We start from the raw sequence: 26,424 nt of genomic DNA, 5'->3' as shown, positions 1-26,424 counted from the left end.
ATGATAAATATCATCTACTTGTATATATTTAATTTTTATTAAATATATTCGACATTGTATATTAAGAACATTGATTTTTTCTTTTTTTTTTTTTTTTCTCATGAAATTTTAAAATACTTTCAGATACTACCAAGATATTATTTTCAATTTCAATAATTTTATAATTATATTGTTTATGTATAAGAAATCTATTACAAATGCAATACATTTATATTATTATGTTTGTCAAGAGGAGTTCTATTAAAAAAAAAAAAAAAAAAAAAAAAATTTATTTCAACTACGTTTACCGTCATCAAAAAACCTACTTTAACGTTTATAATATAATCCTTTAACAAAGAATATACAAATATGAACGTTATTGTATTTATTTTGTAAGTATTATATTACTTAGCGTACAATAAATAATAGTGGCATACTCGTATCGAATATTGAATTTTAAATGCTTATAAGGTTTTAGAAATTCTATCGAATATGCTCATTGAACAATAATGTATTTTAATGATTTTCCAATGAAACGCTCAAATTACTTTTAAGCGTATCACATTAATCTATGAAATAAAGGGCGAGAAATAATTTAAGCATCTCATTGATGTTCGATAAGATGTGCTTTGGAAACATAATTGGCAAACTATCATTCGTAAATGAATTTTTATCGTCTTTAAATAATTTTTAATAATTTTTAGTATATTGTTAAGCTATGCAGTATAGTAATACAAACGTAATACAAGTGAAAGTAGATTTTTTTCGAGCTTATTTAATCAGAATGTTTTTCTTTTTCGGTAGCCTTAGCCTCAGTTTCGTACAAAATGAGTATTTCATAATAGAAAAATCACTCATAATACAAAATATATTAACTTAATATTTATTCAAATATGTTACATAGGAATCCCGATAAACAAACGACGAGGAAGAATACTAATCACAGACAATGTTCAAAAGTAAATGGGCAGTAATTATTAAAATAAAATACAGTTATATATAATATTACCAAATATTTTACATACTTCTATTTGTAAAATAAAAAATACAATTGCATATAACTATATTTTATTCATTTGTAACGCATTTAAAAATATAAGTATCGATTATTTTATAACAATTCATATTTTTGTACATTTGTATTAAGCCCATTGTTTAAATTTTAATATGGCAGCTTTGATACTAGAATGAGAAGACGTTGAAATTAAAAATTTCAACGTTGGTAAGATGAACTTTTAACAAACTCTTGATAATGGAAAATGAATATTTTACGTAAAATCGTAGAATATTTCAGAATGTGCAACTTGGAAAATTCTTAATCCACACGTGCGCGCTCACACATATACATGAGCCTGTAAACACACGATGGGTATACATAAATGCATAAGTATAATCATTGGTACTAATTTGCTTTTGGAGTGAACCAAAGAGGACGCTTTCATTGTATTCAATAACTTTAAAACATTCATATCTTATCATCTAATGACTAAACATATTAATAGTTATTTAGGTTTATGCGTAATAAACACTCTTATAAATGTATTTTCACTTAATAGTTGAAAAACAATGAAAACGTTAATACTCTTAGGAATGTCAAAATCATAAGTTACTGTATTGTGATAAATAAGAAAAAAAAAAAAAAAAAAAACTAAAAATTGCATTCATTCTCTTCTTTGCAAGATACTAGATAATAATTCTTTTGAATTTTCTATTCTAAATTCGTCATCTTCATCCGAGCTAAAATTGGCATTAAGTAAATTTGTTAATGAACTTGATTTCTGCATTATGAGCGGAAGATTAGTGTCAATGGCTTCGTCGGACTTAGAACAGCTTGTAGTTAATGAATTTGACTGTAGTTCTAACTCATTGATCGATTCCTTTTTATGTATCATTATTTTTTGTATTACATGTAGAATTATTCCGCCAAGGCACATAAGTAAACCTATAAAATTAAGGCCACTCATTTGATCTCCTTTCCATTCGTATGCTATGACCAGAATGCATATTTCCTAAAATATTCATTATGTTAAACAAATTTCACAATAAACAAATAAAAAAAAAACAACAACAACAACAACAACAAACAGTAAGACACTATATTCTATGGAGATAATTACAGAGATAATGGCAAAAGTTTATCTTTCACTTTCGACTGTAATTATAGTGTTTTTGCTATTTGAATGTTATGTGAAATGAAACCGAACCTTTTCACATAAGGTTAATAAAAAAATTATTTTAGTCGTTATTTTATTAGTATTTTATGGTAAATATTATGATAAAATATAACGTAATTTTTCATTGACTCTTTTCTTTTTTATCCTTTTTCATAGAGATAGATAATAATTAAGTGAAAAAATTCCAAACGATTAGTTACGACGCGAATGGGATCGATTAGAAATTTACCTTAAATATTCCAGATACGGATAAGGTTAGACTAGAACCATAAGTAACAACCAAAAACTCCAAGACTTCCATGCTAAATGCTAGTATAGCTCCTCCGATAACAACAAATATTGTTGTTATTATAAGCGAGTAATTGCTCCAATTAACATTTACAAGGCCGTTGTATATGTCAGTTCCTTCGACCACTATGGATATGGGAAAAATTGACATTAACATCCATGGTTGCATATAGTATATCATGTCGACTGGATTTTTTAATCCAAGTTTTGACTTTTGCATTATAAGCTGTGCCATTGTCCAGCGAATTCCACTGGTAAATGATGCGAGGAGACATAATACGAAACCTAATAAATTGAAGTCTGTCGACTTGTAGGTAAACATTACCAAACCACTTGATATCATAAAAACTATTCCTCCCAATACCCATGACTGGAAAAATAAATTTTACACATTATTGTATAGATATTTAAGAGAGATAAAATTTAAAAATTTAAAAGAGTTAATAATTAATATGAATTGAAATTACGCCAAACTAGCGAGTAAGTTCGATTAAATTATATTTAAACTCTTAAAAATTTTTGTTTCGCATTAGTTCAAAAGCAAGATATTTACTTTTTTTTCCAAATTAAAAAGAAGGGCGAATCCAAGAATAAAAATAATCGTGGTTGATTTTGTCATAGTGTACCTTGAAAAAAATTTTTTTTTTTATTATTTTTTGTTTATGCATACATTTCATCGTATTTATAATCATATAGAAAATAAATTTACATTGACTAAATAAACCATACAAGATCGTAATGAATATTTTTATCAATACATTATAATAATATCAAAATATCTTAGAATTTTAAATATGAATTCAGATAACGTTATATGTGAAATGATGGCATCAACGAGCGGAAATCATTAAATTTTTACTATGGGCATGTGGTTTCATTGAACATAGCTATCGGTAAGCATTTGTTGTTGTTTTTGCATTTGGTTATTAATGTCATAATTGTAAAACGCATTGGACGCTTGTTGGGCCACGATAACAAAAAAATGTAATATTTGTATTTGCCAATATTTTGTTGATTTTTTTTGTCTGGTTTTTCTTATGTGAAAGTGCGTAATAATACTCACAGAGACATTGTGATAAGTGACATAGCCCAATTTGAAAATCCAATGTCTAAGCCACTGGCGATTCCAGGCAGACTTAAGGTCCATACAATATTTTGCCAAGATAAGCGACAAATTTGCTGCTGCGTTTTGCAGCATTTTCTTACATATCTTATGAAGCTCGATAATAAATATTTTAATACCAGATGACAGCTTACCACAAATAGCGGGTAATTTAATTTCTATAATAAGTTTGTTCGTTACAAATTTACATACGTAATTATTATCAAAAGCTTCTAATGTATCGATTATTAACGTACATAAGTTCCATAAAGCCATTTCTGATAGAAGGTAAGTCCAATGGAGAGCACAAAGTAAACGGATATTAAGATTATAGTTTGCATCATCTTGCGCCAAAAAATGGCTTTCTTTGAAAGAGTTTGATATTCTTGTGCATGTTGGGCAAAGTAATTATTTGTATCTTCGTCGTCTCCGGTAAGTTCATATTTGATATTCGATCTTGGCATATTTTTCTTAGAGCGGTGTCTGGAAATAATTTGCAATCACGCACAAGCAATATATAATGGAATATCTTAAGGCTACGCGTTCATAGCGTTAAAAATAAATATATATCAGAAGTAGTTGGATTCCTAGGAAGTAAGGCATAATCAAGTGCGTTAATCATTATCGATACGTTGTTTAATTACCTTCAGTCCATTTAACTAATATGGAAAGTAATTGCTGGGCAGTTATTGGCATAAATGAGCTGTAATGTCATGGGCTTGTATCACCTGAAATATCTTCGCCATATCCAAGTACATGTCATAACGTCGACGCTCTCGGCTGTAAACCAAAAGTACTAATGGACTTACAATTCATAATCTTGGAAGCTTGCCATTAGCTGTTAAAATAATCGTCGAGCTTACAGAAGCGCAGAAATTAATCCTGAAAATGCATTGTCTACATAATCTAATAATGACAATTGCGTAAAACTAAGCTTTGATAGCTTGTGGCTTATCGACAAGTTTAAAGGTAAATATTTTCTCGCATATGTTCCTTGGATAGAAAAATGTTCTATCCATCTTATTTTCCACTTTTACTCTCGCGTATAATGTATAATAATGATAAAATACCGCTGCCAAAGTCTCGTGAAATGAATTTAATACGAGTGGATGATCTCAAATCTAAATAATTTGCAATAATTTTGAGTAATTATGGCCTCATTATGATAATGTTAGCTGTGCAGATATGTAATAGAAAAGTAAATATAACCTCGAGTACGGAATGTAGTCGACGTCGACGCGTTGTCGATCGAATATGTTCAGAAGGAGCTACGATAGCAGTGTGGATCAATCGGATATTTCCCGGCTCCAAAGCTCCAACTCTCCGTCTCATCGACTCTCCTCCCAATGCCAGCTTCACCAAAACAACGGCTGCATTGTCCTTTAATGCTTAGTAGCGATAGTCCGAAATCTCAAGTCCGTAGAACGTGCGCGTGGCATTATGTGGAAATATGGTCGGCTTAGTATGGCGTGTAAGTGCCAATGATGATATTTTTCACATAAAAATCTATAAATACAGTGAGCAAGCATTACAACGCGTATCGCAAAGCTTGGTATTTGAATTTTGTCGAAGAGGCTTGGGGAGATAGAATTTGGAGAAATTTTGCGAACTTTGCTGTCGTTCTAATGTATAAGGCAGCTTAACGCGCCGTAAGAGAGAGAAAAAAAAATTCGGAATACGTTGAAAGAAAAAGTATCGTGATTCATAAGCGAGATGGAATTTATGATTATTATTACGTGTTAATATTATTAGTTTTACAAGATAGCGATAAAATTGTGTTTTTGCGTTGCGAATTTATTGAAGTTTTAGTTGAAAAAAAAAAAAAAAAAAATAAAAAGCATAGGGATACTTGACAAGAGTAGAATACAATTATAATAAGCAATTAGAAAAAAATATACTTACTCTTTGCTATCGATCACTTACTTTTTCGCGTATATCCTGAAGGATCAAAGGCTTTTTATTTTATAGTCTACAGCAATTTGTTCGATCGATCATATACTCTCGATGATTCCTCGAAAGATCTCCTATTATTTATTCGATAATTTCGTTTAATTTTTTCAAATGCTCGTAATCTATATTGACACGTTAACCGAAAACTTCAACGAAAAGGAAAATCTCTCTCTCTCTCTCTCTCTCTCTCTCTCTCTCTCTCTCTACGAGCGATAAAGTTACGTGGTAAATGCTGCTTTTTTCAAATAATTCAATCTAGAGATGATAAATACATTTCCTATCAATAATATGAATAAAATAATATAAATTTTTTCCCTTTCCTTGTTTTTCATTATCATAATAATATTAATGATTGTTATTATAAGCAGCGAGCATTGTAAATATATGTATTATTAAACAATAATAAATTTATAAAGTGGTTGGACGTGAGTTTCAAATTGATTATAATAAATAAAATTTCTTTACAAACAAATGACAAATGCTATTCGCTCACTTGACAACATTTTTTTTATTACCATTTAACTGATATATCATTTATTTATGATACTTCACATGCATTCAATTATTTTCATTTACGATTAAACCTAATCATTTTTGTAATGAAATAATGACAAGCTATTAATTATTAATTATTATATGATTATTGAACAGCATTTAAAGGAAAATCATTAAATTATGTTAAATGCTTAAAAATATGTTGCGCTTTAATTTTTTTCAGATTTTTTTAGTAAAACATCTCTTCGTTTGCCTCGATCTTATGGTTATTGTATAAAAATTTTCATAATCCATTATCTCGTATGTAATTTCACATTTATTAAAATACTCGATTTTTCTATCATTTTTTAAACATCGCATATTTGCATTAATTAATCGCACTACTTTTTACATTCTTCTTTGTTCTCTTTCTATTGTGATTTTTGCCAAATTTTCTTAACACACTAATATTCTTAATCATTTGAATTTCTTTACCTCGTATAAAAAAAAAAAAAAAAACAGCCTCGCGATCTACTTGGAAACACTATTATTATTGTAATATTAACTAATGGGGCGCGTTAAAAAGCTTCTCTATCAAATTACAATAAAATGACAAATGTAATTGATATTACAATATGTCTTTTTAATTAAACGCAGACATAAGATGTGACCGATAAAGTAAGTATTACTTTTTTTTTTTTTTTTTTTTTTATTTTATTCATATCGTTTAAATAGTATTTTTATCTCTTATCTCGAAAAAATGGCCCAACTGTTAAAAATTGAAGTGCTTATTATTGAAAATTTTTAATCGTAACATTTAGTAAAATTATTTAAACATCCGATAAATATTATTAATAAAAACAAAACGAAAAAAAATTTTAAAAAAATTAAAAAATTAATTACGACATGGCATTCGATTAGAAAATTATAATTTCTATAGATTTGCGGGAACGTGATGTTTTTCTTTTTCCACAAGAACTACTACCTACAACACGTTTACGCATCTCAATTTTTTTTATGTAATCTCTCTCTCTCTCTCTTTTTTTTATTTTTTTTTTTATGTATTGTGTTTAGAAACATGTTTTATCATAATAATGGTAAATATTGCTTAATAAAGGAATAAAATATTAGCTAAACGAGTCCAAACAATCTATAAGATTCTAAGTAATTTTCACTTATTTTGTGTACTGATATTCATTTTATTTTGTCACATTGAAAGGCTTTTTATAAATAATTGTAATATAAAAACGAAAGGTTTTTAAAAAATGTGTGAAATAAATAATATAAGTTGCAATTTCTTTTATATTTGATTAAAAATAATAAATATTGATCAAAATTTTCTTACAAAAAAAATTAATTTACACAAGTAATAACACTTAATCAATGTATTTCCAGTAATAATGATATACGTGATAAATGATCACAGTAGTACTTTGCAAAATTTGATATATTAATATTTCTTAAACCTACGATTATTTTGTTTCTTTTAAGAAATAATTTAGTATCTCAATACATTTAATTAAATAATCTTAACGTAGATCATATTTAGCTTTTTTATTAACTGAAAAAAATATATAACGATAATAAGAATTATGATAATACCGTATAAAAGCATATAAGTTTATTAAGAATAATCTGAATAAAAAATTCAGAAAGCGAAATTGATTTTTATCGATTCATTTCATTAAATATATTTCATATAAACAATAATTTACTTCCACTCTTATTCCACAATATTAATAAAAAAAAAAAATTTATTGCTTATAATAGAAGAGTAATAAGTATAAATGATTGTTTTTTCTAAACTTAATTGCACGAATAGTTGATATAATTAATGGATGAGGTAAAAAATCATGTATAAATTGAAGTTATTAAAAATGATTTATTTTTTTCTAAATAGTTTTTCAGAAATAAAAATGATTTCTTCTTAAAAATTAAATATATTCTTACATAAACGTTCAAGTCTGAAAATTACAATTTTTGTTTTACGCAATCTACAATGCGAATAATATTAATGTTCCATAATGTTTTAAAATAATAGTTAATTAAATGAATTGCTTAATTAAATATTGACAAGGAAAATATTAAATAAAAAATCTTACATTTTAGAAAATGTTCTTAAATTTTTGAAGATTTAATTTTAATCTTAGTACAACATACTATAGTCATTAATTTATATGCACTTTCGTCGAAATAATATCATCTCCACGAACACATTTTATCGTATTATTATTTTTATTCAAGTTTCGCAATTCCAGTTCCCCGGCTTTACATTTCATTTTTTAGCTAAATTTAACTAAAATTACGTATGTTTAGTAAGTACCTACTTTTATTTAATATTACAATTTTTATTCATATCATATTTAAGAAACTTTTTTTTTTTTTAAAGTACATCTATGTTAAATTATGCAAATATCCGTTAATATTTTCCAATTAGTCACACGTGTAAAAGATATGTATTGTAAGATAAATATTTACATTATTTATGTTTATTATGATACTCATACTATTGTTGGCTAATAGTGATAATGAACAATAATTTTCATTTAATTTCGAATTTATTTGAAATTAATTTTTTCATGTTGTATATTTTACAATTAATTTACATTATTACACTACGATTTCTTATTAATTTTTCATGCAATTGTTGTAACAAGAGTATTCAATAAAATGTGTGTGGTGCCGCGCGGGTGCGCGGGGGGGGGGGGGTGGGCGGCGATCTGTGTGCATGCAGGCCATTTAAAATTATTTTTTAATGTTTGAATATATCATGCAAAACAGCTTTAAAATCTGTAATATTATTTTAGTTTAAAGTTCAAGCGGTAAATGTAATTTTCATATTTGCATACATAAATTAAAAGACTTTAATGTTAAGAAGCTTTATAAGTAGTAGCATATAGTATATAATATATATATATATATATAGTATATAAAAATAAAATTTCGTTAATTAGTATTAGTAATTATTGTACAACTATAGTAAGAAAATTATACAGTAACAAAGATAATTTATAATTTATAAATACTGTACTTATTTTAATACTACATAGTTTATATGTCGTTTTATATAATTCAAGAATAACATTTACTTAATAAAAACTCTATTTGAATAAAATCTTAGTGCAAATAAATGTTCTATTGTATTTATTAATCTATTATATTACAAAAATGCAGATATTCAGAGTTCTTTTAAATTTATATAATTTACGAAATAAACATTAAATAATAAAGTCTTTTATGAAAATATTTGTTAAAAAAAATTACACACACACGCACACACGCACACACACACACACACACATATATATATATATATATACACATATGCACATATATATAACCTGTAAGCATGGAACTACGTATAAAATCTATAATCTCAACAAATTTCTGTACAATTTGTTTACTAAAATTTTATGAAATTAAATAAGTTCTTTCAAACTGAACAAAGTGATATTCTTCTCTGTGCTAATCAATGTGTAGGATTTTTATAATTTAAATCTACATTATAAAGATTATAATCGTCAATTGCCTGAAACTAAGTTATATTATAATATTGAATGGATTATAATTTGAATTTTATTTCTATATTTGTCAGCCCTAAATTATATACAATTATCAATTCATAGGAATATATTATAAAAAATATTTTATTTTAATATTATAACAAATCTTTATGTTATTATTCTCATATTGTAGAGTATTTGCTTTAATGAAAATGAATATATATATATATATATATATATTTTTTTTTTTTTTTTTTTAACAGAAGTTGTGATTGTTCTTTAATGCTTGCAGTGATTGCAAATTAAGAACGCTGTATAGGAAGAAAAGTAATGAAATTAGTTCGAAATGTGACTAATGCTAAGCAAATGTTACATGCTTTCGAATATACATTTTAAATACATTTCATACATTTGATTATGCGTCCTATTCAAAAGTAAACATGACTCCTTATTATTTGCTAGTGACAATAAATGTAAGCAAATACGACTAAATTTATAGGGAAAAAAAAAAAAATACTTTCAAGTATAAAGTGAACGAAATTCACATCTTAAATACGCATTTTGCAATCAATATGAAAATGCTAAAATAAGTTATCATTTCATAAATTTATATTTATTAATAAGCGAAATAATGCTTTAAAAGCTCAATTATATTAATAGTGTAGGAAAGTTAATAATAAATAGATAATTCGACTTCTAAAGAATTGGCATATTATAATATAAAGTCTGGTAATTTTATAATTTAGTAATTATAATACGTTCATGTTGCTAAACAGCACATCCCATCATTTCTATTTTACCTTAGATATTATTGTCCGTGTAAAAATTTAAGTAATATCGAATGGATTATCTAGAGAATTAGAATAGAGAAACGCCATTAAGCCATTAATATATCATTCAAGGCTCAAATTGAATATAAAGTAGCATTTGTGTCGTTAGTTTTCTTATCTTAGACCACTGGAGCGAGAGCCTTGGTAAGTTTAGTATGTTACAATCGACGGGCAATATTCGTTATTTATAGAGAACGTAGCTGAGAGATTTATCGAATATAAAACGAAGGAGTCACGATATTGATATTCTATTTCATCTTCAACGATTCACGATCATCACAATGACTTTCCACGCTCGCATTAATCGCCCCTTTTGTACAAAAGTGACCTGCATGCATGACCAGCCTCTTGAAATCCGTGCCCACGGCGACAGAATCAAACGTCTGCATTAATTAGAACAAAAAATTCGTTCACAGCAGAGGAGACGCGCGAGTAAGCAATATGCACATTCTGCATTATTACTATAATATAAAAATAGAGTCGAGGATATCGATGATCGCCGTCATTTTATTACAGGGAGGGAAAGCTCGTAGCGCCCGCCCCGTCACAGGGGTAAATGTGATCGTGCGACGCTCGATTGCAAGTTCTCTTAAGAGTCGGCCGTCGTCGTGGAAGTCGAGGAAGACGAGGCCTTAGACGAGTTATGTTATCTGCGCTCGCTGCGGCTGCCGTTTCTGCTGTAGTTACCGCGACCTCGGGGTCCGCTTTTCGTGCTCGAGGACTTGCCGCTGGTGGTCGACGTCGTCGACGAGGACGAGCTGCTCGTCGTGCTCTGTGACTGTAGAGCAGAGAGATTTTTCAGGATTACGATCGCTGGAGAGTGGAGTTTTAGGATGGAAAGGACTACCGAATCGACTGGAATGCGATTGCAGCCGAAGCTGTAGTTTCCCGTCCCGTAATATCATAGTTGGCTTTTCATTTGGAATGTGCGCTTCGTTCGACCTTTTGAATTTTCAATTGGGATTTTCATTTAGGATTTTCATTTGGGATTTTCATTTTGGATTTTCATTTGGGATTTTCATTTGGGATTTTCATTTGGGATTTTCATTTGGCTCGATAAGCATCTCTAAACCCGTATGATAAAAGCAAGTGGCTTCGCCTTGGTATTTTCGGGCAAGGAATCTTTTCAAAACCGAGCGATACTTTGTTTTTCACTTTGTTCCGATTCGATTGCTTGTTTCGTTATTGCGAATAAAACGACAATTATAATGTGAAAATATAAAAATGAGTTAAGATACTATTCTGTTCGATACATTGACAATATTCATCGTATTAGATATTAAAATGAATGTAACGCCAATAATGGGTGTATATTACAATGACATTGTCTTTATGAAATTAATAAACTATTATTTTTGAATATGTATGTGTTGTAAGTAGCATAGAATTTTGGAAAACATATCACGGGGAATTTTATTTTAAATTACGTAATTATACTTAAAGATTGTTAAAATCAATGTTCTATTGTAATTTATCTGTAAATTATCGACAGTTGATGCACATACGTAAGAGAAAAAAAGACAAATTTTCATATCTTCATTATTATTCTGCAAGTTTAATAGCAAAAGTATTGTTGAAATTTGAAAAGCGAATACTTACTTGCGAAGAATTATTACTACCGCTGTTACTATTGGCTCCATTGCCACTTTTACCAGACGATGACGTACTGTTCGTCGTAGTGGAAGTTGTTGGTGCTGTTGTATTGCCCTGTGTCGTCTGTAGATGGTTTTAATACAAAAATTCATTAACAATTTGTGTTAATAACGATTCTTTAAGACACTAGCAAGGATGCTGTTATATTTGATTTGACACTACTTAAAAAGCGTTATTACAAGTCTAATATAGGGAAATTATATTAATCCATTTTGATTTACCATGAATTATTTACAATAAAATTATATTGATTGGTCAATAAACTTGAGGGAAGTATTTTACAATTTATATACTTCAGCGTCTTAAATAATGTTAATTATATACGGAGAGATAACGCGGTAGTGCAAATAACTTTTCAAAATACATTGTCGACAAAGGAGCGGAATCTCAATACTTATCACGAAAAGATCAATTTTCATTTATAAATAATACCTATAACACAACTGATAACATGCGTAATGGGAGCATTTACATTAAAATAACTATTAATTTGCTTTCTATTGAAATAGTAATCTACGATAATTTCAAATCATATATATATATATATATATATATATATATATTTATACGTGAATTCTAAACAAATGATAAAAAAATGTCTTTAAAACGTTTTATTTATAAACATCGATAAAATAAATCCTACGATGTTTTTTTTACTTTAATGTTTTTTTTTTTCAATTAAAATAAAAGAAAAATTATCTTTGGTTTTTAAGAAAGCATAAGTTAAAAAGTAGTTAAATTTATAAATATTTTTAGAAAATAAAATTATACCGATTTAATTAATACGTAGAATTTTTTATAATATAGAATACACATTAATTTTACGGTAAAATTCAATTGTTTCCTTTATTTAATAAATAGTAAGAGAATAAATGAAAACGAAATATAAAATATAAAAAAAAATATATATATATATATATATATGTTTATGTAGAACAAAATTGTAATTTTTTTTTTTACTATTAACTATTAATAGCTACAATTGTGAAGAGTGCTTTCTTCTTTTATTTTCAAGTATATTTTTGGTATCACGTGGTGATAGAAATGAAAATGTTTGGTTATGACTTGGTGTATAATATTAAATTAATTATATTTTAATTAAATTAATTAATTCCACAGTTTATATCTAAATTTCAGTATTAGTTCGATATACAGGTATTTCTAATATTATTTAATTTAATTTTCTAATGATATGTTCATCCGTTAATTGTTTTTATTTTCATTTTTATTCTTTTTATTCAATAAGATATAATTTTATCTTAAATGATCAAAAAGTAAATACAAAATTTTATGAAAATCGTGGAATATCAATAATATATCCTTAAACGGAAATATTTCAATATACAAATGTATATGAATATTAGTATTAAAATATATATTTATTGAGGAATTATTTTAAAATCAATTCCTTCATTTTCCATTGTACGTTAATTATAAATTTAATATTCAATATTAAAAAACACTAGGCTATCTTATGTTTAACTCGTAATTCAATTACTCGTAAATGAGCCATAGATAAAAATAATACATTTAACTAGATTTAAGTTAATTCGAATAAATATAGAAATTAATTTACTTTTTTTTTTTGTAAGAATTGTACTACAGGCGTAGTAATATGATTTTAATCGATTTACTCTTGTATTATTCTAATATAAACAGACAAGAATCATATTAAAAATTCTGAATTATTCTGTATTTGAATATTTATGAAAATTACGTGATATTATCTGCTAATTGTAAAGGATTCGAGAATTAAAATCCAAAATTACATTTAAAATTCATTTCAATCGAAATTTTATGTAGAAAATATTATTGTTTATCCTTATTGAGTCGTGGAAATGGCAGTGAAAGTCAAGGGGAATCTATTTATCGCACGTGCATGCAAATAATAGTTAAATATAAAAAATAAATTTAAACAAAACTATTGATGCATTGATTAACAAAGGCTGAATAAAAAATAAAAAATAAAAAAAGCTCCTATTTTACCAGTGAAGATCTTACTGGGGGCCCAGCAATGTTATTGGCATTGCCATTGTTGGTGACATTATTGTTGCTTGCAGATACAGAACATTGATTTACTAATTGCGTAGCCACTGTTGGATTAGGTTCGCTCATATTTAGCTGCTCATTTATAACCATACAAAACTCTCCAATTTTTTGTATGTCTCCATTTTTCCCAGAATATAATGTTAGACATTGTCTCCAAACGGATGCGTAACCTTTAGTTAACCGAACAATATCTCCAGGTACAAGCAGCGTTCCTGGCTCATCCCAAATCGATACATTCATGCACGCTGTACTATCCGCAACTGAAATAAAAAAAATATAACAAATCAATTGGCATTTATTAAACGTAATTAAATTTTGTTTTAAAAACTCTTAACTCTTCATAATTAAAAGAAAAAACAAAAAAGAAAACTATCCGACAGTAATTATATATTAATACGGTATTTAATTTAATTATAATTTATAAGATCCAAGGCATAGAAATTTAATGAAATTGTAAATAAACTTATGCTAAATTTATAAGAAATACTTTGCTATATATTAAAGTAGAACAAATATGTAAAATATTAAGATTATCTTAATTTATATATATATATGTATGATAAAAATATAAGTTTTTGTACTCTATTTTGTTCGCGTGGAATTGTAAGTGATAATTCGATTACCACTTTTTAAAAGCCTTAATAAAATATAAAGTTATAAGAGAGCATCGATTAAGTCTCTCTTACCTTTGAAAGTTCGAACTTCGCGGTTTTCCTTCGTGATGGTGGGATGACCAACCTCGAGGACGATAAATACTACATTGATATTCTTTTGGCCGGGGCGTATATCTTTAATCAGTACATACTCCATAATGCGTTAAATTATTTTCAGTCTCAAGATTCTTTAATTGGCAGCGATAATGAAAAAACAAATGAAACGATACGCATCCAAGATATCACTACTTTCGTCTTGATAATCCTTTGACAATCCTTTCTTACACACTCCGCTTTCCAATGTGTCTACCTTCTCTCTCTCTCTCTCTCTTTCTTTCGCTCCCACCCCTTTTTTTTCTAACCAACTCGTAGGAAAATCCGTTTGATTATAAATAGGTAATTACGCGATAAACGGGAAGAGGAGATCGGAATATGCAAGAGAGCTCGACAAGGCGTCTAGTGCCGGGAGCTACAATTGTTACAAAGTAGTGTTTAGCGGCTCGTCCAAGCTTCGTGTGTGTTCGTTTAATCGCCTCATCGATAGATACATAGGCAAAGAGCAGTACATACACAGCAGCAGCCAAACAGACAAACACACATGAACGCATACGTATATATATATGCATGGATGAATGCATGCATGCATGCACGCATGCTTTTATGCGTATATATATATATATATATATATGTGTGTGTATGTATTTATAAATACGTCCGATTAGAATTAGTATGCTATTGCTTTTTTTAACGTAAAAAAATATCGTGTTCGTAGTTTTGACCCAAGTTCTGATGAACCTCTGCCATGTTTCTACACACCTCCTTTTTATATGTTAACCACCACTTTTGTTTGTCTCTGTTATTCTGTTTGTTGTTTCGTTCATAATATGCAAGACACTCGTTAGGCGTACAATTTTTATGTAACTGGTGGGGGGAATTTTTATTTATACGACCGAATACACATGCCAAAGCAAGCATACATGCTTACGCACCCATAATATATATATATATATATATATATATATATACCACCTTCGCACACACGCGCGCGCACACACACACACACACAGAGAGAGAGAGAGAGAGAGAGAGAGAGATATGCGCATATGTATATTAATTTGTATTTCTTTTAATTCCCGCTCGTATTCAATATTTGTTTCAGTTGATTTTGTTAAAAAAAGGGTTATGACCTAGGCTCGTCGATTAATTAATTAGTGATCAATTGTCTCTTAAATATAGATTGTGAGTATCGTTAATTAATTGCATTGAACTTAACACAACAGTGTAATAAAGGAAAAATAATTACGTATGTATGCGCACGTGCGATATATAGAAGAGACAATGAAAAGTGAACGTTATATATTTGAATAAAGTTATTCCAATCATCCTGACATTAACACAGCTTCCTAATTAGCCGTGAAAAAACTATTAGGACTAATAGGAATAAACATAGTTGATATGTAACGTTAGACAGCCATTAATATTGAGCTTTAATTGTGAAAATAGATATTTCAATTGGACGTACGTTATCACGGGGATAAATGGTAGATAAAAGTTAAATAAGCAGCATTAACGTCTCGGATATGAAGAATCAATCATAACGCTCCCGTTCCATCGTTTCGATTCTCGTTCAGCAATTCTATATTTTTCATTTCCAAAGTTAATCTGATCTGGGTAAAGCCAAAGCTTGTCGCGGGTACGACACATTGTTATGTGCGTATATAAATATACTTAGTTACAAAGAATTGGACAAGAGGTAAATGTCAACATCTTACGACTAAACATGGATGAGGATTCTTTAGATCCGAAAAAATTGAGGCCAACATTAGAGACTTATAAGAAGTTGTCGCAGGACATTTCTAATCATGATACTATTCTGAAGGTGCGCAATGTCTTCTAATATTTTACAATTTCTATTTTATTTCTCTTATTTCATTGATTTTATCCTGCGATTGTTTTTCAGGATAAGACGGTGCTCTCGTACGTTGCCGTTGTATTAGAATATCCTGATGAGGAAATCGTGTTATTGGCACTCGATATTCTCGAGACCTTTATAAAAAATGTGGAAAACTATAATCACATAACCTCGACTTTTGGTGTTAGGGAAGCCCTCGATGCAGTTATCAATAAATACTCTACGAACGATTCAAAATTGGCTAAGCGAGCACAAATCATTAAGGATAATATAGAACGCATGAAGCCACCAATTTATAATTTACGTAGTCGTTGTAGAAGGGTTATAGAGCCAAAGAAATTGAAAACTCACGTCATTGTTTTACACGTTCATGGCTTGTTACCCGTAAGTCTGATCGATGATCTATAAAATTTAATCTATAAAACCTGAATTAAAATATTTCCTTTTATCAATTAATGTGTATGAGCAAAAATGTTGTTATTATTTGTAAGAAAAAATGTATAAATTATATTTGTTATATCGACATAATGGATATAATTAATATATTTCTATTTATTTCTATTAATAGCGAAATTTGTGTAACTTATTGTCAATATCAATTTATTATCGTTAAACAGGAAACACGAACAGAATTAGAATATACTTTAATAAGGATCGAAGGTTTAATTTCATTAGTTGTTGATGTAGAACATCAACGTGTAACGATGAGAGCATTGGTCAATGTGTCGGCTAAGCAAATTGCTGAAGCCATTAAAGATAATAATCCAAATATGGAGGCACGGCTAGTTACAAGAAATAAATATAATCAAGAATTTTTAGTTAAATTGGTGAGTTATTAACTATTTATATAATAAAAAAGTTAACGAGTTAATTAACCAATTCAAATTCGAAGTAACGATAATAATAATAAATGTAATATTTTTCTAATATTTCACCTATTATTTAAACGATTATTAACATTCATTTTTATTTATCAATATTTATTTTGTAATACTTCTAGCAATTTGTCTGGCATGCGCGCACTATTTTAGTTTTTAATTTTTAATTTTGTCCTGCCCATTTTGTACAATTTAAAATTTAGTTTCTTATATTTTCATATTTGTCATTCAGAATTTGCTTACATTTTTAATGGATTTTTATGAAATGCGTTAAATAATTAATTTGTCCATAGATCGATACAGAAACAGAGGATTGCGACGATTTACCGGAATACTTAATGGATGATGACGACCAAGTGGAAGGAAGAGAGGGGGTTTTATCTCTATTTACAGGTTTAAGGCAAAGTGCATCTACGTTCTACAAATCAACGGCTGAATTCCTACACAATTCCTTCTATTGGTGAAAAAAAAAAAAAAAAAACAAACAAAAAAATGTATTAAGAATTGTATATATTTACTAAGCGCATTTGGAAAAATTGTTGAGTTATGCATTTATCCAAATAAGTTGATGCTCTAAGAGATTTTTGACTGTAGAAAAACTATAGCTGTGAGTATTGACTTTTCTGTAACGTCATTAGGAAACGAGTTTCGAATCTCTGTTTCTAAAAGATCTTTAGTAGGTGTTATGAGTTTTAAAGTTTTTTGTATATTTTGGTTTTATTATCCATTAATCATCGTTTAATCAATCATTTCACGTTATTCAGTATGATTGTTAATCGTAAGTGTTAAATTGTAATTTTTAAACAGACTGTAACGAAACCTTATAAGTGTGCGTGATAGATTATTCGTGTTACTATTTATCTGCAAAAATAATTATCGCAAATTTATCGAAAGTTATTGCATTGACTTCCATTATTAAACTTAATTATTATAAAGATTGAAGGACCTATGATGTCTCGTATACTGGAATATTTTACATATGTATGTATGTAATGCATCTATCACTTTTATTTAACATTGATAGAGAGTGCTTCTAGCATCTTAACGCAAATCGATTTATAAAAGTAAAATGAACCGTCTTTGAATGCGATGGGCTTAAGCATTTTGTTATACTCATCAATCACGAGGCTGTGCGAATAAATATTTTATATACACGTTATCTTTTACATTTCTTAAAATGAAATGACAAACGTTTACTTAGTACTGTTAAAATGATATAAAGATATATTACTAAACATCAATAAAAAATAATGAATAATTACCTAGTACTATTAAAAAATTATTAGAAACGATGTTAAATGTAAAATGATTGCGAGTATATCATTCGTGGTTCCTTAATTTTATTTTGTACAATGTGTTATGCATATAAAAGATTAACGAAATTATATAGAGCAAATGAAAAAGAAATTCTAATTGATTTTGTCTATGTAATGACTAGTGCGATACAAATATTTTTGTTTTATTGAGCCCCAATAATATGCAATAAATATGTACAGATTATAATTTGAATTATTTTATCACTTTAACCTGATAATGAAATTTTGCTACTTTTCTTTTTATTGTTTTTTTTTTTTGTTTTTGTTTTTGTCGTAACATTAGTATTCGTAAGAATCTGTTCTCTGTCCATTAGTCTTTTACATGACGTTTTTAAAATATGTATTATAGTAAATAAGTTTGAGCATAATTTGACTTTATAAACTTGTGTAAAAAGATATTCCATTTGGTGTATCAAAGTAAAAAATAAATATCACGCCATTAAAGCTCTTAATACATCTTATTACTAGTTTAATTCTTAAATATTATGTATGCACATGATAATGTGTATAATAAATTTCTGCATAGTAGCGATTCGGACAATTTAGACTTTTATTTGTATTTAAACAAGCCTAACTATTTTTTTTAATTTCTTTGCCTATTGAATACATGTATATATATATATAACTTAAATCCAAGCTCAAGCTTTGGGCTTGTTGTACGAAATATAAAATTCATGAAAAATAGTTCAATTGAATAAAAATGAATATATTGCTTATTTATTTATTTTTTTTATTGCGTTTATTAATAAAGTTATGTTATAAATAAAAATACTAGTTTTTTTCTCTATCAGTCTGTTTGGTAATAGAAGGTAATTTACGAGTAGAATTCAGAATCATGAATACACAAGTGAATTTATGTAGAGACTTTATTATATGCTAATAAGTTATATAAGTAACACGAAAGTTTGTAGATCTTTTACAATTAACTACAGAACCAGTTGGTTAAGGAGTCATTGAATGCATAGTAGGACTGACACTACTACTTTGCATCATTACAATGGATACAGTATGTTTGGATTATTTTCTAAAGGTGTATGCCTCTTAGAAGGAAAATTAATTTTGTCGTTGATTATTGTTGTCTGAGCACGTGGACAGGCTGCTGGCTAACCTTACGCTTAGATTATAAATTCAATCAGTTTGCGATTGTATTGTCTATATGTACAAATATATAATAATTGTCATTAAGGCAATATGAGTTTTTTTTTCAAGCAGGTACAACATTACTAGACTATATTTATTTCATAGAAATAATGAAAATATTTGAGTACACCGCATTATCATTAAGTATAAATTTGTAACAATATTTACTTTTATTTATTTTTATTGTTTTTGTTTTGTTAATACCGTTGCTTTGTCATTGAAAATCCTAATGTTTTCATCGAAAGTAGTTAATACATGCTTGAAATTGAGTATCAAGTGAAAGTAATATCTTAATTAATTACTACTATTTATTACAAATGTCAGGTTGCGCATTACAGTAGTTTTTCTTCTTTCATAAGTACTCCAATAATTTATTTACTTTTTTGTCTCAAGAACACAATCTACCGTATTACAGATTTGCCACAAGGCACACACGTATATAAATCTCGTATATAACAGCATTTTATTCTATTACACTTACCGCATAAATTGCGCATCGATTACTAAATTTATGAAATTTTTATTATCGTCGTTCCTTCATCAATCGTCGACTTTATTACAGTGGCGCTTCGAAGGAATTTCCCTTTTGTATTATTTACTCGACCAATTCAAATATATCTGTTTGTACGACTTGATACAAGTGCACCGAAAAATAATTGCCGCTATTGTAAATATTCAATATTGAAAAATATTGCATTGCCATACATCGAACATGTTTAGGCACTCCGTATATTAAACTTTATACTTACATAAATGCTAAACAAAAAAAAACAAAAAAAAAAAAACAAAAAAAAAAAAAGAGCTTATATAAAAGGTTCTTTTAGTGCCACGTCTATACGTTGCTTTACAATCAATCAACAGTTAAAGCCTAAATTTGCATTAAATTATTCATACGGTACAACTTCCTTATCTCTTTGTAAGTCGTCAATTGGTATTTCTACTTTTAATCTTTTAATCGTTTTACACTGGACATGATTTCGTAATTTGGCGAATGCATATGTTTAACCTAATACTTTTTCTCTCAACACATATTGTATAATCACTTTTCTTTTCTATAATATTTCATATAAAAGTTTCAAAAATGTTAGTTCTTCTTCTTCTTCTTATGCTGATTTGTATTTCCCATAATCTACGTACTTCACTTACAACTACATATTACACGTTTACAGTAAAAAAAATTATACATTATTCTATCCACATTGTGGATACTATATGGAATGCTATATCATATGACAGTTATATTCATCTAGCATATTCACTAAGAGCAACTGTACAAAATTAATCGAAATTTATTGAAGTTTTTTTTATACATTCTTCTCCGTAAAAAAGAAAAAAGAAAAAAAAGAAAAAAAAAAAAGAAGAAAAAAAAGAGAGTGTAAATATGTATATACAAAATATTTACGGATATCACGAAAATCGTATGATATAAGATTTATTTTGAACGATAGATGCACCCTAACTGGAAATTATAGCAGTTGATTTGTCAAATGGCAATTTTTTTTTTTTTACATTAATAACGTATATATAAGTATGTTTTTTTGTTTTTGTTTTTGTTTTTGTTTTTGTTTTTATGCATAAACTAGCACGAGTCTTAATTATGAGAGTATAAAGGATATATTCTACTTCACTATCCTTGCGAATTATTCATATTTTCCTGCACGAAATCTACTTGGGTTTCTTTGCACTATGATGTATCATCTTCATATACCTTATAATGATATAAAAATTCACCTCCTCGCCTATGAATGTGACATGCAAAGAAAGAGACGAGGAGATTTTGCCCGAACAGAATATTTCAGTGCAACTTTACTACATACGACAAATGAATCACAATTCGCCAAAACTAAAACAAGATCGCTCATCAATCAACTAATTCATCTATAAATACCATGAATTAACGCTTATTATCACGTAATCTGCACGAGCGCACAAATAATTATTTACAAAATACTTAAAGTAAATTCGCTAAGTAACGTTGCGAATGTGACACATTCGTACTCATCCATTTATATGTGTGATACGACTTAGCCTTTTATAAAGGTTGATAAATTCCAACGACAATAATCCGGCGATTATTAAGATGAAAAGGGAAAGATGAAAAATCGTTATGCTTCAAAATTCATACAACGTGAACGATAATTTTCATTAATTCTCATTGATCGACGAATTTATGCACGCGCGTATTTATTTACGTGCTTTAATTGCAATTTTTACCAATGCAAACGAATTAAAACAAGTGTGAACATTTAAATTGTGAAATTTCAAATACATGGCTTACGTATAATTTTAATTTTATAATTGTAAAATGTGGCTTTCTATATATTGATTTTTAAATTTTTAATATCTAGCCTGTCTCTTGAAAACTCATGATCTTTCTTTTACTATTCGTCATTCCAAATGAAATCTTTCCAAGTGTTAATTAACTAGTAAGAACAACATTATTATAATGACATTCGTTTACAAAGGATTTCAGTGCGCGTATATCAATCAATTGTTATCGTATGTAAATTCTTAGGCAAACTCATTGATACTTATATAAAATATATGAAATATACTAAGCAATATCCTAGTTTTATAACTATACGACAGAACGGCCAAGGAAATTTACCAATCAATATATCATTATGATTACCAATTAGAATTCATTGTAAAGCTTACACTTTACACATTCCTTCCTTTCTCCCTAGTAGTTATGCACGACTCTAAATATTTAAAATAAACAAATATATAAGTCGAATACTTTTATTTTTATAATTTCAATTAGGTTTAATCATTGCTTCTTTTTTTCTTTTTCTTTTTCTTTTTCTTTTTTTATTTAACATCCATCCACTTCCCCTCCCCTCCAGCCCCTCTTTTCCACATACGATTTTTGTACATTTAGGATACTCTATCAATTATAAATTATAAATCTATGAAGACGTTTAGGTATTTTTAAGATCTTACTTAAATAGTAATCATATTAGAAATAGCAGACAATTAAAATAAGCCATAGTTACGAAGCTTTAGTCAAACCTACGGTCCAACGCAAGCTCCTATTCCCCGTAAAATAAAACATTTTGAGGAATTTAAATTGATGATAAATTTTAATTATGAAAATCGGTATGCTTGTTAAAATTTAGAAAGTCAATTGAAAAATAATCTCAATATACGAATATCAATTTTTAACTTAAATTTACTCTTAATTCAGCCTTTTAATCGAATTTTAGATAAAGTCATTAAATTATTACACGTAAGGAGAGCTCATCCCTTCATAATTTTGTGGCCAAATCGACGAAACGTGTAAGAACAATGTTAAGTGTTTCAATAATAATGGCAGTTGTAAGTAAGTTTTCGAGACTGTAGCGGTTAATCGCAATTTTGCCTTAAATTCGAAATATCAAAGCCAAATAATTTCGGCAATACATAATTACTACTTAACAATTCCTCCTAATGCGTTAATAACGAGAGCAATGACGGTGTTAGTGTTCGATAAATCAAACGACGATGTTCAGTAGCGTGGAGCTCAAGTGAAATTGTTGCCAAAAGAAGTACCAAATTATGTTGATGAATCAAGTGTCGAAATAAGAAGGCGAGAGAAAAGGAACATCAGCGTGATTGTTTGTCGATGGAATGTGCCAACGGAGCGAGGGAAAGTGTCTAGACTGTGCTCTCGCACTTGAGGGCCGTACTAGCGAGCTGCGAGGTTATCGTGACTTCGCTGATTTCGTCCGTTTCCGACTGGCTTGCGGACGACGAGGCCGAGGACGTCGATGACGATGACGATGACGATGACGATGACGATGACGATGACGACGAGGACGAGGACGAGGACGAGGACGAGGAGGATGTGGAACCGCCGCTCGTATCGTCGGTCGGCCTCCTTACCCCGAGGCTATTGCACGCGGACAGGGTGCGCTTACGAGGCGCGTACTTGGGATGTCCCGCGGGTGTGGACTCGCAGGAGCCGACCCTGCGGAAGGCTCGCTGCACCTCGGGATTGCTCTCGAGGGTGGATGACTGGCTGGAGGGTGGGTGCGAGTACTCCGAGGTGTTCTCCTCGTCCGAGGCAAGGACACGCTTGATGTTTGGGACGCTCGGCAGTGACGGCTTCGAGCGCCGATGATGTCTGCAGCCTGGACCAATTGGCCTCCTCGCCACGCTGTAAGAAAACATGGGCAGTTCGTTGATTCATGGGCATGCGTAGATGATCATTTGGATTCGAGATAGGCCAGATGATGATAATTAAGAGTATTGTCGCTTTGGTAGGAGAGTGGCGCGGAAAGAAAATTTGTTGTTTGCATAAGTGTTTCCTCGGAGCCCTTATAATTAAAAATTTGCGATCTCAGTGAAGTTACGCCAGTACGAATGTTTCAATAAGTACAAGAACTTTCCTTTGACATAAAAGATTTGCAAGTGTGATCCCTTTATCGAATCGTTATTATTTATTCCTCGACATGTATGTATGTCAGGGACAAGTGATTAGGTATATCATTGACATTAAACTTCGTTCGAAAATTATAATTTTTTATTGCTTACAAAATTTTATACAATTCGAACAGTTATTATAATCCATAGATGTTAAAGGAATTGCTTTAAAATCCAAAACCCACAATAACTGCTTGACGTCAATTATGCAGCTGATATCATCTACTGAATATTAATGGCATTAAAATAGAGAATAGTCATAATTTCGTCCGATTTTTCACGATTACTTTTATTATTATTTAAAAATTACGCATTTAATTTAGAAAATCGTACTTTCAATTTCATAAGTCTCATTCGACATGTATTAAATAATATTAAATATTATGACGCTAGTGCATTGCATATAAAACAATTTCAAATACTTTATAGTTTGTAAAATTTTAGATAATTTTGAATTTTATGTTATTGAATCACAATGTATAATTTAACTGAAATAATACTAAATGCATTAGTATAATCGTAAACAATAGTAATAATTAACTCGATATGCATTAAGAACGATGTAATTCAATCATATATTACTGCCGCCACTTAAAATATATATTGCATACGACAACAACAACAACAACAACAACAACAACAACAACAATAATACAACGACTATTGGCTATAACAACAACGACAACAATAATATCTAAGAACGATGTAATTCAATCATATATTACTGCCGCCACTTAAAATATACAACAACAACAACAACAACAACAACAACAACAACAACAGTAAAAATATTACCTTCTTCTTCTAAGCGAATAATTGTAAGTATAATTTGGGTCTTCTCCTTCTTCGTCGGACCAGCTTTCTTCTTCACCCACGTCTGCATCTTCGATGCGTAGGGCATCGATCACATCGGTATTAGGTCTTATATCATTTTCCGAACATTTTTCTACTGTTTGGCCTGGTAATTTCTGCAAGTCTTCCTTTAGCCGTCTGCGTAAATACAATTTGCAATTGTTTTATAATGTTTTATCGTGATAATACGCCATTTATTTAAGCAGACAGTCGATAAACGTACGTTAAAGAACATTTAGCGGCTCGACGATCTTACGTAATAAGTATTGTAAGCTTGAATTATTTCAAAATTCATTTTACACTTTATGGATAGATTCGTCAAATTGAAACAAAAAAAAAAACATCTTGAACTTTAAACGATTTACTCGTACGTGACAATGTAAATGACAGGCAATGGTTTTGAAAGATTGTAATATTATTATTGAAAAAATAAGCATGGCCCAGTAATAAATACAGTCCATCCATTAAAAAAAAAAAAGAAAAAACAAAAAAAAAAAACAAAAACAAAAAAATGTGCCCTCCTTATATTAAAAATGGTTTGTAAAATTACCCATGCGTGACAACGTTACAGCGATTCCCATTATCCATAGGTGACATAAGCCTATTTGCGTTCAATATTTCATTGACTTTTCTTCCCAGCGTCTCCAAATGATCGTCATCGCTGCAATCTCTCAATCTCTCGCTATTCCCATTCAGTCGATTGTCATTGAGAGGCTCGGGACTCGAACACGGACTATTTGCGGACTGTCTGCGATGTTGGTACTGCTGAGACTCTGCATTATTACCGTTATTCTGGCAGTCTAGGGTTGATTTTGGATAAAGGCGGTTCGAGGATACCTCGAAAATGTATCTGTCCTGTAGGGAGGAGGGTCGCCGGTGCTGCTGGATAAGTTGGTGATCCTTGGGTAGAGAGTCCGTTTCGTTCGTACCTGGGACTTCCGTCTGAGTCTGATTGTCCACTAAACGACTGGCTGAAATCTCCGCAGTCTGAAAACATCATCGTCATTATGGTTATCGGGGCTAGCAGCAGTTTTAGCAGCACTGTCATCGTCATCGCCAATTATATTTTATGCAAATAATGATGATAAAACACATGGGAATTATATTTCAAGTAGCATACTTTGTTACTTGTACTTGGCTTATTATTATAATGGGGTAAACCAGATAGAAATCTCTTATCTATTCTTTCTTTTTACTCTTGCCTGCCTACCCCCCCCCCCCCCCCCCCCCCCCCCCCCCCCCCCCCCCCCCCCCCTTTTTTTTTTTT

At 29.4% G+C, this 26,424-nt stretch overlaps 4 protein-coding genes across 6 annotated transcripts in view; 1 reads left to right on the top strand and 3 right to left on the bottom strand.

Moving 5' to 3' along the window:
• Positions 1–1,624: 1,624 nt before the first annotated feature.
• Positions 1,625–4,574, bottom strand: LOC105360511 (solute carrier family 35 member C2). Its single transcript, XM_011497424.1, has 6 exons — positions 4,188–4,574; positions 3,801–4,026; positions 3,505–3,722; positions 2,995–3,067; positions 2,383–2,811; positions 1,625–1,988 (listed from the first exon to the last, which is right to left on the bottom strand). The coding sequence occupies exons 2-6, from the start codon at positions 4,005–4,007 to the stop codon at positions 1,641–1,643; spliced, it is 1,275 nt and encodes a 424-aa protein (XP_011495726.1). The 5' UTR covers positions 4,008–4,026; positions 4,188–4,574; the 3' UTR covers positions 1,625–1,640.
• Positions 4,575–10,923: 6,349 nt separating this feature from the next.
• Positions 10,924–15,185, bottom strand: LOC105360509 (SOSS complex subunit B homolog). 2 transcript variants are annotated; one of them, XM_011497419.1, is made up of 4 exons: positions 14,689–15,185; positions 13,940–14,262; positions 11,900–12,016; positions 10,924–11,078 (listed from the first exon to the last, which is right to left on the bottom strand). In XM_011497419.1, the coding sequence occupies exons 1-4, from the start codon at positions 14,810–14,812 to the stop codon at positions 10,947–10,949; spliced, it is 696 nt and encodes a 231-aa protein (XP_011495721.1). In that variant the 5' UTR covers positions 14,813–15,185; the 3' UTR covers positions 10,924–10,946. The 2 variants fall into 2 exon arrangements, with proteins under 2 accessions (XP_011495721.1, XP_011495723.1); XM_011497421.1 differs by having other exon boundaries at positions 13,955–14,262; positions 14,689–15,184.
• Positions 13,081–18,643, top strand: LOC105360510 (uncharacterized). Of its 2 annotated transcripts, XM_011497423.1 has the most exons (5): positions 13,081–13,108; positions 16,313–16,534; positions 16,616–16,951; positions 17,185–17,394; positions 17,739–18,643. In XM_011497423.1, the coding sequence occupies exons 2-5, from the start codon at positions 16,436–16,438 to the stop codon at positions 17,907–17,909; spliced, it is 816 nt and encodes a 271-aa protein (XP_011495725.1). In that variant the 5' UTR covers positions 13,081–13,108; positions 16,313–16,435; the 3' UTR covers positions 17,910–18,643. The 2 variants fall into 2 exon arrangements, with proteins under 2 accessions (XP_011495725.1, XP_011495724.1); XM_011497422.1 differs by lacking the exon at positions 13,081–13,108 and having other exon boundaries at positions 16,101–16,534.
• Positions 18,644–23,088: 4,445 nt separating this feature from the next.
• The window catches only part of wnd (Mitogen-activated protein kinase kinase kinase 13 wallenda), a 35,637-nt gene continuing 32,301 nt past the window's right edge, over positions 23,089–26,424 (bottom strand). Inside the window, exons 10-13 of the mRNA XM_011497418.1 lie at positions 25,708–26,144; positions 25,101–25,295; positions 23,713–24,039; positions 23,089–23,622 (exon numbers count right to left, since the gene is read on the bottom strand). Coding sequence (XP_011495720.1) covers positions 23,538–23,622; positions 23,713–24,039; positions 25,101–25,295; positions 25,708–26,144 — 1,044 coding nt within the window. The 3' untranslated portion in view covers positions 23,089–23,537. The remainder of the gene's footprint in view (positions 23,623–23,712; positions 24,040–25,100; positions 25,296–25,707; positions 26,145–26,424) is intronic.

Source organism: Ceratosolen solmsi, unplaced genomic scaffold (genome assembly GCF_000503995.2).
Source record: "Ceratosolen solmsi marchali unplaced genomic scaffold, CerSol_1.0 scaffold47, whole genome shotgun sequence".
NCBI lineage: Eukaryota > Metazoa > Arthropoda > Insecta > Hymenoptera > Agaonidae > Ceratosolen > Ceratosolen solmsi.
The sequence above is the reverse complement of the archived record's forward strand: the minus strand, read 5'-3'. Positions and strand labels throughout refer to the sequence as shown.